At 53.2% G+C, this 15512-nt stretch overlaps 1 protein-coding gene across 3 annotated transcripts in view; it reads left to right on the forward strand.

The window, feature by feature from the left end:
* The window catches only part of ZMAT4 (zinc finger matrin-type 4), a 71589-nt gene that overhangs the window by 40552 nt on the left and 15525 nt on the right, over positions 1-15512 (forward strand). For 2 of the 3 annotated variants that reach the window (XM_054225109.1, XM_054225108.1), the window contains exons 4-5: positions 6247-6403; positions 13432-13659. In XM_054225109.1, the coding sequence (XP_054081084.1) occupies positions 6247-6403; positions 13432-13659 (385 nt within the window). The remainder of the gene's footprint in view (positions 1-6246; positions 6404-13431; positions 13660-15512) is intronic. The other variant, XM_054225110.1, reaches the window with a different exon arrangement.

Raw genomic sequence — 15512 nt, forward strand, 5'->3', positions numbered from 1 at the left:
TTCTGTGTGTGCTTGATTGTGCCAAGGGCAGCCCTTAGTGCGGGGTGAATTAACAAATCCTTACGCACTAGGTGGACAATAGGCTATGCGAGACCTAAATTCTAAAATTATGTGTGTTATAAAAATACGGCAGGGAAAATCTGCCAACACTGACAGCTCAACGTAGGCCTGTTGCTGATCGGAAATTAGCCACGCCTTAGCAATTAAAGAGAACAGAACTATTTAGGACATCTCTCGTGCTGCGTGACAACCGCTGCCACGTCGGGAGTGCAGCTGCGTTGCCCAATGCGGGCGTCCAGCAGCCGTAGTCCGTCCGTGGCACACCGGCGAATATTAGAAACAATTGGTGAAAAACGATTACATTTCTGTCTAGAAGCATCTGCCACGAAAAAGGCAATATTAGCCTTTTTTTTTTTCGTCGAAGCCTGCGCTGTTACATGACTCTATGCTGGTTGATTTGTCTCCTTTCGACCCCAAAACCCAGCACCTCGTCTGTCTTCCAAAGGCAGGAGGAAGGAGGAGCCGCTGCAGTCCTGGGTACTCGCCGCGGTACAAACAGCGTTTGCTACCTGACCTTTGCGGGAGGCGAGGGGTAGCATTTGCTGTTGTTCGAGGGCTACAAAAATACTCTGCATTCCCCAAACACCCGTTATCCTTTCCTAGTAAGAAGCAGAGGCTTCTACAATTAGTCTTGCCCTGGGTAACGGCTCGGTTGTTGGGCTGTTCATTATTGTTTTAATTTTTTTGTGGGGGAGGGGAGAAACCGCCTGACTTGGGCGCACTGAGGGATTGTTGACCTTTCATTTTAAATTTCCGCTTAACATTTCAGCTGAAAGTAATCTGAGAAGGCTGCAGCCTGTGCCAGGGCCCCTCGGAAGTCAGGAGTCGTATCCCCAGGTCCCAGGATCAGTGAATCGGTTTTAATCAGCCTTTTCTCGCCGCCTTTGAAAAAATAGGACCCGTATTTATGATCAGGACAGACATGATGAAAATTTCTGATGTGCTCTGAAACATGTTTTTTGGGATGGGAGAAAAGCTGCCAAATTCCTTCTAGCCCGGTTTCTACTGTAAGATAGTAAATTGCTTTAACCAGCATCATCTTCCTTAAAAAGGAGAGGGGCCATAACAGCAAGGATGAATTGTTAGAGGCAGGGCAGCAGGAGATTAGATTTTGTTGCTGAGGGTAATGTGTGTCCTGGGAGGCGGCTGGAGATGGTTGAGCCGAGAGCGGTTCCTCTCCGAGGCACAAATGGTGCCGGCGCCTGCCTCGGGAGGCTCGGCTTCGGTTCCCCATCAGCATGGAAATCACGGTTTTTATAGCTTCTGGGGCAAAACGTGCTGCGTGCTGTAACTTAAATCTTCAGTGATTACACTGAAACCGAGATGAAACGTCTGGTCTTAGAGCCAGTGTTTTTACTGTGTGTTTTGTACCTGATCAGAGGTTTTCAGCTGAACGGTGAGGTATTGGTTTCAATGGAAGGAATTAGTGATGGAAGACCCGAATTCACCCTCCGACAAAGGCTGGGCTGGCGGAGGGCTGTGCTGCGGTGACGGGCTCTCTGCCAGGGGGCGGCCGGGGGCACCCTGCTGCGTGTCCCACCGTGGGAACATACAGGTCCTGAGATGCTCCGAGACTCAGCGGGCGTTTCGGATCTAGAGAGCCGCAAACTGGTACTTGCTCTTTGCTTGTACCACAGGAAAAACAGGCTCCAAAATGAAAGTGGTCTAAATTTCGCACAGAGCGCTACAGAAAGTCTCTCTTCAGCAGCAACGCCAGAAAATAAACTCAAATTTAAAAGATACTTTGCAGTGCCTTGAGTGGTAAGGTTTATATTGCGATATTTCAAGGGTTTATATAATCTTTTCTTCTTAGTAAAACCTAGGAAATGAAGACAGCAGATTTGTATCTGCAATAAAAATCCTTACTTTTCCTGAGGATTGCTTAAGGAACATCCAGCAAAGGACTGCAGCTGCCTGGTCCTGTGTGAGGATTATGCCTTTAGCAGCTTGTTAACAGGCATCTGAATAACTGAAGTTAATTCTGTTGGATGTATGAGACTTGCTTTGAAGTTTATGATATTACAAGCGGCAGCCCTGTAAATGAGGCTGGCTCGGCACGGCTTCGGCATGGGGTTGGACGAGCAGTGTCAGGACCGGGAAACGGAGGAGTTACCCCCGAGCCCGCGGTGTGTTCCGTTGGGCTCCAGTTGACGTGGGGCCATTCACCCTTGTCGGTGCTGCATCTCCGCAAGGGTTAGGAGAGGGGATTGTCGGGAGGAGACTGCAAAAACAAATGGTAGAAATATTCCTTGCACATCGTCGGGCTTTATGCAGCACAGGGTTAGAGCGGTGCTTGTGTGGGTTTTATGGAAGGTAAATGGAGATGCTAGTGCCTATTTACTGCTGCGGGCTTAGGCTGAGCGTGAGCAAGGGACGGGGTGGGGAGGGGGGGATGAGGGCGGAGGGGGGTGCGGAGCATCCCTGGGGAGCGGGGTCTGTCCCGAGCAGCCCCCTGCCCCTCTCGCCCGGGCACCCTGGTGGACAAGAGATGTTGTTTTACTACTGGCTGCACAATCCTGTCAACGCGGTGTCACTCAACGGGTGACAAAAGACACCCGGATCGGGTTCCCCCCAGCCCATCAGGTTACCGGTAAAACAGCCGCTGACAAATGAGAAGGCATAATTACCCTTCAGGGCTGGACCCTGCCTCCAGCGCCCGGGCGGGAGTCTGGGTGGCGGAGGAGGGAAGGGCGGCCATTCTGCTAACGAATTCTGCAGACCTGGGGAACTAATTAATGACACTCGAGCCCAAACATCTCCCGCATCCTGCTGACAAAGAGCAGCATGTAGCGTGGGAGCAATGGCTGGCTGTCGGAGCGCGGGGGTCTGTTGTGTTCCCTGCAGAGGCCGGGACGCTCAGGCCGACTGGGAAGCTGGGGACCCCCCTGTCCCGCAGGCGGGTGACGCTCTGGTGGCCGGGTCCTCATCCAGGCTCCGAGGCGCTCGCCCGGAGACTCGGTGAACTCGGATAACTGCGTGGTGGTCTGTGGATCGGTGCAAATGGGACCTTGGGGTCTAAGTGAGGTGTCTAAGGGGTGCTTGAGGGGGTTTAAAATGTTTTTAATTATTTATTTTTGACTGCAGTCTATCTGTGAAAGTAGGGTGGAAAGGAAGGAATGTCACCGAAGAGCAGGCCAGACAGAGGAAGAGACCCTGGTGCGTAAACACCGAAGTGTATCAGGTTTTCAGAGGAGCTCTGTTGGAGGCTCTTTATGTGTTACCACTGCTGATGATCAATAGAGTCTGGGAATTTTTTACTCTGCTCTTAACTTTCAAGTGATTTCCCTTTGAAGACATAAAATATCTTGAGAGAAACCTATTTAAAAGAAGTGCAAATTACACTCAGAACAGTACTTATCACCTCTTGAGATTTCTCCCTAAGGTTTAAGTTGATTTATAGTTAACGGCAACAAAAAGAAGTGATGAAAATGGGCCCTTTTCCTAATTGTGCTTATTTTGGGGAAGAAAATGACCTTAAATAGTGGGTCGGGTGTTGACTGCGTGGCCGGTTGGTGCTCCCAAGGGTTATGGAGCCCCTCTCCTGCCCCACAGCTGGGGGGCACCCCCAGGGCTCCGTCCCCCCGTCCCCCCCCGGTGCTCTGGGGCTGCTGCCGGCCGATGGCACCGTGGTGCGGCGGGGGGACGTTGGGGGCGGGTGCGGGCGCTGGAGCTGTTTCACCTGTTAATGGGGGAGTTGGAAGAGCTGGGCCCTTCGTTCTGTGTGTGAGTGATGTTTGCAAAAGGGGAGATGGTTTTTGGGCTGTCCCTTGGCCTCCGCTGTCCCTTCAGCAGTGTCATTGTTTCCAGCCATGCGATGCCCGCGGTCCCGGGGGGGCAGCCAGCTCCTGTGCCCCCGCCAGTGCCTGGATCTTTGCGTGGGGACGAACTGCAGCAGGCATTTAGAGCTTGCTGTGAAGTTGTTGTGAAATAAAGATTGCAGCTTCTGGAGCAGACTATTTTCTGTTTTGACTGTGTACCAGCAGTTGGAATACTTGCTTTAAAAAAAAAAAAAGAGAGAGAGAGAGAGAAAAGTGCACGACCGTCTCCAGATGGCTTGTCGCTGGAGGGAGTTTTACCCCGGCACAGGGGTGAGATCTGACCATCTTGTCCAGGGAATGGCCCGGGATGCTAACTGCCTGCACGCAGCAGGTCATTCCCCAGCTTTGGAAAGGTCTTTCTCTGTGCAGAGGAGGATTTTCAAATAGATCATTTATAAATTGTGCTCAGTGCCCAACACAACATTCTGAGGTCTTTGGAAGAGCGAGGCCGTGCAGATCTGGCTCTAGATGTGATTCCCGTTTCCTTTATGGAATGGATTGAATAATTAATTGTGACTAATGGTGCAAATGTGCTTTTCCCCCTGCTTGTTCATTGCTTTCCCTTGTATCCGCGGAAGCTGTTTGTTCGTAAACACTTGCTGGCAGCAGCAGTCGCGTTTTGCTGACGGGCGTTCGGCCCCGGGGGCTGTTTGTGAGCTCTTCTCCCCAGCCCTCCCTGGCTGCTCGGCTCATCCCTGCCGGGCAGGGGGGCTTCCGTGACTCCATGCCTCCATGCCTCTGTGTCTCCGCTGAGCCTCCGCCTCCCCCAGCGCAGGGGCCGAACCCCCCATGGGAGCATGGAGAAATCCCGGCAGGGGCTCTGGAAGTGGCGGTGCCTCCAGTCTGGGTGCTGGGAGGCGTCGGGGGGCAATGCTGGGATGCTCCCGGGGGTAGAGGGACCCTGGGTGCGACAGGGGCAGTGCCGGGGGCTGCTGCAGGATGCAGGACGTACGGTGTCGCGGGCAGCGGTGCGAGTCCTGCCGCAGTGGCATGGGCAGCCTTCAGCCACAGCACTCCTCCTCACGGGGCGTGCGTAGGGTCGAAGGTCCAAGCTCAGCTACGCGGCTGGGCAGGGGCACCCCGGCTTTTATTCCTACAAGAATAACCATAGTGAAGGTTGGAGACAACATTCTCATTAAATTGGGATTTAATTGTAAATAAAGATGCAGCGATTAGTAGCTGCAAAGAATGGCCCCCAGTTGTGTCACTGCAGCCGTGAGAGCCTCTTGCTGGGGCTGAAGTACTGAATGGTGACCTTCATCAAACTTCCCGTCACCTGCCCGCTGACACCTGGGGTCTCGCGAGGGACTGCCACCTTTGCACCAAGGTGTTCCGTTGTGCGGATCCTCAAAGAGGGTCACGGGCCACGGCTCCAAGCCTGTTTTCAGCAGCATTGGTTTCTGGGATGTGTTTTTTACCATTCTCTGCAAAGTGTCTGGACTTTTGTGATTGCCTTTTTCCATCTGGTAGTGCTCGAGAGCTCAAAATCCATCTCTAGGAAGGGAGCAGAACGTAAATGTGGTTTTTAGGTGTTTTGCTCTTTTTCATTTTTTTTCCTTTTGTGCAAACCCTGCAGCAAGTATTTTTTCTCATCTCTGGTATGTGCCGAGAGGCTGCTCTCGCCTTCAGGTCTCTCCTGTCACCAGCTGGCAGAAGGTCACTGCTGGGGGGTATGTGCCCGGTTCCTTGGGGGGGCCGGCAGATGGGCAGGTGCCCGGTGGAGCAGACACCCAGGGTGCAGCTGGGGCTCCCCGACCCTCCGGACGATCTCTGCTTGGTCGCTGCACGAGGGGGGGATAAGGGGGTCTCCTCTGAGGGCTCGGGACCAGCAGAGCAAGGGCAGAGGGGTAGGAGGTGTCCGGGGCTGGCGTGTGCTCCTTCTTGGGGGACCCACATGAGTCCCACTGCTTCGTTTGCTTCTCCCTCCTGCAGAGAGGGCTGACCCCTCCATGCCATGCCATCCCATCCCATGCCATCCCATCCCATGCCATCCCTTGCTGTTTTGGGGTCTCCCATGGAATGGGGCGGGAGGAAGCGCCGGTGCCTGATGGTGGGGAAAGCCCCAGAAGTGTGGGACTCCCTCGGCAGGGCAGAGGAACGAAGATGGAAGGCGGGCAGGCTGGAGGGTGTGAGGGGGAGCCGGGGGAGCACGGAGGAGCAGGATGAGGGGGGTCTCGGGGGCATCCCCCAGCCGAGCAGGGCTGGAGCCGGGCAGCAGCGAGTCTGGGGGAGACGAGGAGGGGGAACCCTTGGAAAGCATGGCCTTGGCGTAACAACCGGGACTCCTTGCTCTTCTTTCTCCGTGACTGTGCTTGGTGGGCTTATACACCTCTTTTTTTTTTTTTTCTGTGTTTTTGTCTCCACCCAGGGCAGTGATGGTGACTCAGTGGATAAGAACAAATGCTGCACACTATGTAACATGTCCTTTACCTCAGCAGTGGTGGCCGAATCGCATTACCAAGGGAAAATCCATGCCAAAAGGTTAAAACTGTTGCTGGGTGAACAACCAGCATTAAAGGCCACAGGTAGGTCCAGAGGCAGCCGGAGCAGGAGGGTCCGCGCGGGGCGGAGCGGGCTCGGCCGAGGCAGAAGGTGGATGGCTGGGTGAAGGTCGGCAGAAGCAGCCGTTCATTTGTGTTGCTGTCATAACAACCTTTAAAAATTGCTGATGCTCGTTAATTGTCTGCTTTGTTCACGTACATCGGTGGTTATCAGCCAGGGCTGGCCTTTGTACGAGAGCCCTGTCTCCGGCTCCACGCTTCTGCTCGTGGAAGGCAATGTCTCCTCTGGGCACGGATAGCCAGGCCTCGCTTTAATTATCAGAAGTTATTCGACAGCTCAGCTAATATGTTTAATAAACCTTTCGTGTCACTGTACAGAACAGAGTATCGTTTGCTTTTGCTTCAGAGGGAAATCTAGTCCTTAAAAACTGTCGGATCGATTGTCTTTTGATTTTTGCCCAGGTGGGTATTCATGCTTTCCTCCACGGTGGTTCCAATAATGCAAGCCTATTAACTTTCACATTTAAAAAGTCAAACGTTGGAATCGGATAATTTAACCATCTTATTATTTGCTTAACCATAAAGTCCCTGCAAACCGCTGATATCCTGTGAAACAAAACTTCCTCTGTGGTTGTCGGGCCAGGGGATGTTCCAGGTGTTCCTCACGCTAAGCAGGCAGGGTGACGGGGCTGGCGTGCTGCAGGCGCAGGTATTTCGGTATTACTACGAGGGGCTCTTCCTTCGGAACAGAATATGAATTTAGCTGTGTATTTTACGTCCTGCCTCACGGGATGTGCATAAATTCTGGATGTGATTTAGTGAGGGGGGGGTTGGCGCTCTGGGTGTGCTTTTGTCGCTTTTTTAACTTCACAGACCGGGGATGCTGATGCACAGAGTGTCGCTTGTCCTTTGCCAGGATTGGCTTGGGAAATGGTGTCGCCTGTGCCTGGGGAACGCGGGGAGTGGCTGTAGAGGGTGGCTGGCTCGCGTTAGCTGACAGGGGCTCACGAGCCACCGAGGTGCATCCGGACGCTGCCCCGCGCTCTGGGCACCGGCTGCCGTCCCGCAGGGGGCAGGGGGTGCTGGCGGCTGCTGGCCATCCCCGCGGCGAGCCGGCAGGGCCGAGTGAATGTGAAGGAACGCGGTAATTTGCAGCTGAGTCGCTCTAGGGCTCCTCAGGCTCTTCTCTGCAGCTGGCAAATAATGACAAGGGCACCGAGAGAAGCAGTGTGCTCGTTTGTGGTGTTTAATTGTCCGGTGCATTAGTGCTCAGAACCCCATCCCTCCCGTGCAGCCCTCCAGCGCTTTCTCCTCCGGCACCAACGGAGCTGCCACAAACCCTGGTGTTTCTGGTTAAATCCAGGTGAGTTTCCGAGGGCCGCAGGGGTGCTGGATTACAGGGAATAGCGCATGGACCCATTCCCGCAGGAGTCAAGGATTTGGGTTCACGCTCCAGCGGGGGAAAAGTCACTGTTTTCGCCCCAGGGCCGTCGTCGGGGCAGGACCCCGTGGGTCTGGTGCTGCTCGGGCAGGTCGGGGGGACGGCAGGAGCGGGTGAGGAGCAGTTGTGCCCTCTCCCTTGTTGGAGACCTCCCTGCGGCGCCGCCGAGGGCTCTGTGCTGGACCCTGTCGCCGCCCACCCTGCCACCCTGCCCGTGGATGCTGTAGGGCCCCGTCCCGGCAGGGCTCTCCGAGAGCTGCCACTTTGCATTGTGCTTTTGTCTAATTTTTCAATCCTCTGGACCAGCCTCACGGAGGCTCTGAGCAGGCTCCGCGCGCTCCGAGAGTAATGGGCCCTCAGCTGGCGTAATCACCAGGAAAGAGGAACTCAAGGACTCAGCAGCTCTTCCAGACACTTGATCTGACGAAGCTGAGCTGCAGGAATTCATTAATAAGCACCTTCTTGCTCTCCAGTAGTTCTCAGAAATGTGCCCTTTGGACACAGCATTTTTCTGGGCTTCCTACAGAGTCACCCAGCATTTTTCCACTGGGTGTTTCTCCCAGTCCTTCACGGCTGGCACCGGGGAGCTTTTGGTCTCTGGGACAGAGCTTCGGCAGCTCCGGTGCTCACGAGTCCTGGGGGCCGACCGCGACAGCCCTGAGGGTGCCGGACGCCCCAGGGCCGTTCGGGAGGCAGGGGCCGGCGCCCGCAGTGCGGTTCGTCGGCATCTTTAGAAGAGATCAGGCTGCTATTCTGGTCGTAACACGGAAATCCTTCAGGTGGTTGTAGGGGTTGAATGTTCTATTAGGTGTTTCCCCAAGCTCTTAACAGCAAAGTATTTTTTAACTTTCATGTGTGATCAAAAAAGGTGAGAAAGACTCTATACAAATATTTGAACTCTCAAAATCTTTTAATTAAAAAAAAGCTTAAAATGTTTTCAAAGTTCCCCAAGAGCTGTTATTATGGCTTAGATTAAATGTATACAGTTAATCTGAAAAGGTATTTTAGTGGCAATAGGCAAGTAAAAATAGGTAATAACCTCCACATTGCAATGTCTGACTTTAAGACTTGCACAAAAATTTATTCTGCTACCCTTAATTGTGAAATTCTGTGTTGACCATTTTCTTAATTAGTGGGCCTGTGTGTAGTAGTGTAGGGAGGAAAGAATTTGTGAAACTCTTTGGGCAAGTGTCTTTGCTGGAGTGATTTCCTTCACGCAGACGTACAGTTGCCTCTGTGGAGCATAGCATCTCTTTAAATTGCACAGTAACAAAATGAATTTAGGGGACGAAATGAAGACTAATGAATGCAGTTGAGACTGCAGGGGAAATTTAGGAAGAATTCTTGAGCTGCTTGAGGAGCGGCATTTTCTGGTTAAACAAAAAAAAGCATTGAAAAATATGTAATACTCTCAGCGAAGGTGAAAAACGTCTGCAACTGGAATTCTGTTCCTGGTCGTGGATCCTGGAGGCAGCGGCTCTGAAGCAAGGCTGCCGTGGGACCCGGAGCTGCTGCCGTGGCCCAGAAGTCCCCTGAGCGCATCACCCCGCGCCTTCGCCCTGGCCCCGTGTCCGTGTGCGGATGGAAATTCCTGCAGGTGCCTCCCTGGCTGCCGGCACCCGCCTGTGCGGGGTGCGGCGCATTCTCCCCGTGGGCTGTGCCGTACCAGGGCACTGCTGGATACGGTACCTGGGAGCGGCCCAGGGGCTTCCCAATGGGTTCCATGCTGCAAGGTGGAATGTTTGTCTCAGCTCTGCTGAGTCGGTAGAGAACAGACTTCCCTCGCCTCACCACGGAGCTCACATCAACCCTGAACTCCGAGCATCCCGTGCCCTGTGTGGGGCACGAAGCGGTGTGAGGCGTCCTCGTGCATCCCGCGCCGTGCCCTTGCGGTCCTCCTGCCCCGTGTTCCTACCAGACGATCCAGCGCTCTCTCCAACACCTTAACCTAAAGCACCCGTCACCTGCCTCCGGGGGGGTTCAGACCTGTTTTGCAGATGCCCAGGGATGCGCTGGTGGCCGCATTCTGCCTCCGAACAAGCCCCTGCTCAATATTCTGGGTTTTCTGTCTCGTCAATCCCATGGAAAATTATATCTGTTCTCAGTCCCCTTGCGGAGTTACAGCTTCCCCTTCAATTTTATCATCTTAATGAAGTACAGATCTCTCATTTCTCTGCTGGGGCTTGCAGGAGAGGGAGAAGTGCCTTAACCGTCGGGTTTTTCACAATAGGAAAGCGATGTCTCATCGCTACAGCGAAATATTTGTGATCTTTTCTGTTGCTCCTGCTGTACAAGGTTGTAGCCCTCAGAGGCTTTATGTCACCACTATCGCTGATGGATTTCTCTAGTCATCTCCAGCATCTTCTGTCAGCTTGCATCCAGTCATCAGTACGGGCTATAAAACAAGGAATTGTGACGGGAAATGGCTGCTGCCTTCATCGATCCAAGTGCGTCGTCTGGGGAAGGCGTTGGCCCTTCGGCACCGGCAGCGCCGGCTCCCTCCGGCGTCCTCTGCCTTTGGGGTGAGGAGTAAGGGGGTGATTTTGCCGGCAGGAAAAGTTACCTTGCCTTTTTTACCTCCTTGTTGTGTAATTCCCGGTGTGGGGTTTGCGTTGCGGATGTGCTGAAGGGGTTTCAGGTTTGGGTGGGAGGATCCAGCGGCAGTTGGAGCCTGCCTTGGTCCTGGAGCTGTCTTCCAAGGAAAACTGAATTTCTCCCGTGCCCCGTTGTCATGGCTCGGTTACTTTCTCATTTTCATGCTCGGCTCCTGGAGAGTGGCAATGATAAAAAGTTGGGTGCCATTTAAATACAGCTATGAATAAAAAGCTTTGCACGCAAGAAATAAGTCAAAGATTAGTTCATTGCCAGAGTGCTAAAGTGTTTCTAACTTTATATTTTGCTTCTTGCAGCAAAGTAAAGACTTTCTCACTTCCCTCCCACAGCAAAAGGCAACGTAAGGCAGACTGTCATGAGCTATTTAGCATTTTGAAATACTTGAAATAGTCAAACTAGCAGCTTTTATGTTTGTGTTTTAGATGGAGAAACATTTTTAACATTTGACGTTTTGTGAGTGTTTATTATTAATTTTTGTGTCGCTGCTCAGAGAATGATGATGTTTTCCGTTCTGTAGTAGTTATGTAGCACATATCAAAACGATAAATCCACGTTCCTGGAGAAGTGAACCTTCATCTGTTTCTCTTCAGGAGGGTTTGGGAGACGCGGGAAGTTTTCGTTCATCGCCCGGCTGGGCTCAGCGCTCCTTAGGGCTGGCGGTAGTTGTAAACGCAAGCAGAGGATGCTTCAGTTGTGTTTCTTCGGCGAGCGGGAGATACAACTCCTGCGGCCACCACCAGCTCCGTGAACTCCAGCCTCCCTGGTTCCCCTCTGGCAGCAGCCGTAACATATAAACGGGGAGAAAGCTGACCGAAATCGGATAGATTTAACTTCATAGCCCGGGGCCTGGAGAGCAGCGAGTCAGATAGATCAGAGAGCTCCTGGGCTGCCGTAGTAACGGCTTGTTTATAATATTCCGGATGCCCAAAGGTCCCTGCAGCCCAGCGCCGGTGCCCAGAGCAGCTCAGCCCCGTCCCGGCGTGCGGGGGGTGCCGGGGTGCGGGGGGAACTCGCACACACACGTGGGCGACGGGCGAGCGACGCTTGCTCTTCATGAGCCAGGCACGTGCAATGTCGGCATAATCCTACTTTGGACAGGCAATAGTGTTCTTTCCTAATTTTCTTCTTAATCACCGTGCGTGGGCCCTGGCTCTTTGGTGCACTTGTGCTCTTCATGGCGCGGACACCTCGGAGAGGCTGGGGGTGCCTTTTCCTGCTGGAACCGCGGGTGTTGGGAAAGAGGATGTTTTTAGGAGCAGGATACAGCCGGGTGCTTCCCGAGCCCTGCCGGGAGCAGGTTCCCGGAGGCAGCGTGGCAGACGCCGACCTCAGCTGCTTCGGCAGAGCCGGGACGTGTCCGAGTGTGACCCCGGGCCTGGGGCAAAGGACAACGTTTTTTCTTCGCTGGCGTCGTGCTCGGTTGCTGACTGGGGTAGCGGAGTGGAGGGCAGGCGGAGGCTCGGCAGGGGAATCCTCTGGAGGGGTTGAATGAATCTAAGCGAGCGGTTCGCAAGACAGCAGAACGAGGACAAGAAACATCTTCAATAGTGTAATCACTTTATTAACTAATCCCCGAAAGAGCTCGTTGTGCTCGTGCTGTGCCGAGCGCTGGTGGCAGCAGCAGAAGCGAGGAAACTTCTCCAGGTGTTTTTCCAGAGGGGAGGAGGGTGATGGTGCCTCAACAACCCTCCAGGCATGAAACTCCGATACCTTTGCAGGTGTCATCAAAAACAATAGAAGCTTATGAACCCCTGGAAGTCGATAAGGTTGTATGTAACGTGATATGTAAGATACAATTTCCTCGAGGAGAGTTAATAGACATCCCTTCCCGAGCAGGTCAGCAGATTTATAACGCTATTAACTTTCTTGAGCCGTGGAGTCAATCACAGTGGGCTTCAGCGGTAATTATGCATCTAAATATTCCCCTGTTTTGCTCCGTGCTGCCGTTCCCGGTGTCGGACTCTGAGGTGGGCTCGTCGCTTGCCGGCCCGTGCTCTCATCGGGGCTCCGCGGGAACAGCACGGGGCTCGTGATCAAAGGAGAGCGACCGAGCGCCTCTTCACCACCTCAAGATTAGCCGCCTCTTGTATCGCAGAGAGAGCGGTTTGTTAATTATTTAGATAGCAGACATTTCATCTGGAAAAGAAAAGAAAAGGAAAACCACATAAAAGGGAATTTTTGAATGAGGTGTGATAATTAAGTGCTAGTCATTGTATATTTTGGTATCCCAGTGTTATCTGAACTTTATTTTACTTTAAACTGTTTTTCCGTGGCTTTGTGGTTTATATTGTATAAAGTAGGAAAACTGGGGCAGACGAGGTGCAGCTCCAGTATGTAAAGACTAATCACCTGTTTTTATTTGAAATTAGCTGGGGATGATGTTTGTGTTGCCAGGTGGCCTCTTGGTGAATCTGACGGGAAATGGGATTAAATGAGGGTCCCGGGTAGCTGGTACCTGTCACTTCACAATGTGAAGATACTTGAATGAGGGGACTGACTATTGATTGGGGTTTTTTCCATCTGTGACAATTTACAACTACTGCAGCTTTCCGTTTTCTTTCCGAGACCAAATAAATTGAAAAATAAGAATCCTGAGATAATGATAAATCTGTCTCTCTATCTTGAGAAGTAGATGGCTTTGCATGTTTTGTTTATTCTGCACTGGCAGTTTTTCTTGGAAGTAGCAATTTAAGCAGGATAAGTTTAGCAGGTTTAGTCACAACAGTGATAAGCCGTGTATCTGCAATGAGAGCATCCTCCTTCCCCAGCGAGGGCAATGCAGATAGTTGAGGAACAGTCCTGGGCTGCCCTTCCATGCTGCTTTTTTGTAGGAGAAATGGTAGCTTTCCGAGCAGTGCCGTTCGAAATATCCAGTGGGACCCTGTAACCGCTGCTAATTATTCCCCGCGTCTAACGTGGGACCTGCCTCAGGGACTGCTGTTACTCAGACGGCAACACCAGCATGGAGGAGCTCACGTCCGAACGTTTCCTCTTACAGAAACCACTCTGAGCTCCCTCAAGCAGCCGCACGCGGATAGTCCCCCGGTGGTACCGTCACCGCACCAGCGGCGAGACTCGGACAGATACTGCCAGCTCTGCGCAGCCTGGTTCAACAACCCCATGATGGCACAGCAGCACTACGACGGCAAAAAGCACAAGAAGAACGCGGCCAGGGCCGACCTCCTGGAGCAGCTGGGCAAGACCCTGGACCTGGGAGAGCTGCGAGGTGAGAGCGCCGGGGCGCGGGGAGCGAGGACCGGCTCCCCGCGGGGTCTAGTGGCCACGGCGGAGCCGCTCGTGCCCGCTGTGGTCACCGTTCCTCTGGTCAAGTGCTGCAGGGGACACCGTGGTGCTCTTGATGCTGTATGAGGTTCCTGCCGCTGTAAAAAAAAAATCCCCTCCTCTAAGATGACACTCCGCAGTCCTGGCAGCATCCTTTAGAACTTGTTTCCTAGGTATTTCTTTTGCCGCTTCCTAAAATAGTCCCCTCCATTAGCGCACACTTCTGTCCTCCAGCAAATGTGGACCATCCCGGAGAGCTGAGAGGGGAGAACACGTAAAAGCGTTCAGCCTGCGGGGAAGTGGGGACGGGGATGTTTGTTGCTGGAGGCAGAGCACTCCCTGCGTCTCCCTGGTGGAGAAGAGGGTATTAGCTGTCATCTGTGATTTAATTAGTGCTTGTAAAACACTGCAATGGCCCTGGGTCAGCAGCAGAAAAGAGGAACTGAGCATTTGCTACGGGTATGTTAAACACAAGTTTTCTGTGTTCCCGCTGAAGGGAGAGCAGCCATCCATCCGCCTGTCCATCCATCTGTCCTGGCCACGCCAGGAGGGGTCTGGCACCCACGAGGTCACCCAGATTTGGGCCTTGCACCCCACCGGGAGGGAAACCCCCTCGTGCAGAGCCACAGCTGCAGCCTGGCCAGTACTGCGGCTGCTGCAGCCCCCCAGCATCGCTGGTCCCTCCCGTAGCCCCCTGGCATCCCTGGTCCCTCCCAGTCCCTCCCGCAGCCCCCCGGCATCCCTGGTCCCTCCCAGTCCCTCCCGTAGCCCCCCGGCATCCCTGGTCCCTCCCAGTCCCTCCCGTAGCCCCCCGGCATCCCTGGTCCCTCCCAGTCCCTCCCGTAGCCCCCTGAGCATCCCTGGTCCCTCCTGCAGTCCCCCGGCATCTCTGGTCCCTCCTGGTCCCTCCCGCAGCCCCCCAGCATCCCCAGTCCTTGTCACGGTCATGCCTGGCGCTGATGAAGGACTGTCTCCATCACGCTGGGCCTGTTGATGGAGATTTGCTAATTTATACCGGCTGAGGACTCTGAACAAAGCACGTTTTTAATACAGAGGTGTAATTACAGGAGGAGAGGTACGAGCCTCCTGTTGGAAGTTTTCTCTGTGGCCTTGGTTATAATCCTCTATGCACACAATGTGTTTGACTGAAGCAGACTGAGGAAAAAGTGCAGGTTTGATTTTCAAACCCACGTGGGAGAGGAAGTCTGGTTCCCCAGCAAGACATTGCATTAACATTTTAGAATAAGTTGGGTTTTTTTCCTTGCTAAATGAAATAATTTTCCTTTAAATACTAATGACTATGCAGTATATTGTGCATTTCTTGATCTCAAGTAAACCTTGTAATGGTTATCCAGATCCTTCGTGTGCTACCTAGTGTGACTCACAATGCCATAAATGATTCATGTGGCTGAGTCACTGCCCGCGCTTGAAAATGTGTGGGGAAATAAAACCTGGGATGCTAACATGGAAGTGCTTAGTACTTTGAACTGTGCCAAGCTCGAGAGTGGCTGAGGATGTCATTAACTGTAAATAAATCAATTGTGAAGTGTTTTACTCATTTAGCTTGTGCCTAGGAGAGCCGAAATCGGAGGGCTTTACTCACTCATCAGCCCGCGTTGGTTTTTAACGTTACGGTGGTTCTGTGCGTGGCTGGGACTTGCAGGCGAATCTGGCGCGGTGCTGCCAGCGCCTGGGGGTCGCGGGAGAGGGGGACAGCAGAGCTGGGCTGTCGGCATCCCCAGGGACAGGGGGGGCCACCTTTGGTCCCCTGGTTGCGGTTCACGGGTGCCCAGCACT

Source organism: Rissa tridactyla, chromosome 20 (genome assembly GCF_028500815.1).
Source record: "Rissa tridactyla isolate bRisTri1 chromosome 20, bRisTri1.patW.cur.20221130, whole genome shotgun sequence".
In the NCBI taxonomy this organism is placed as follows: Eukaryota; Metazoa; Chordata; class Aves; order Charadriiformes; family Laridae; genus Rissa; species Rissa tridactyla.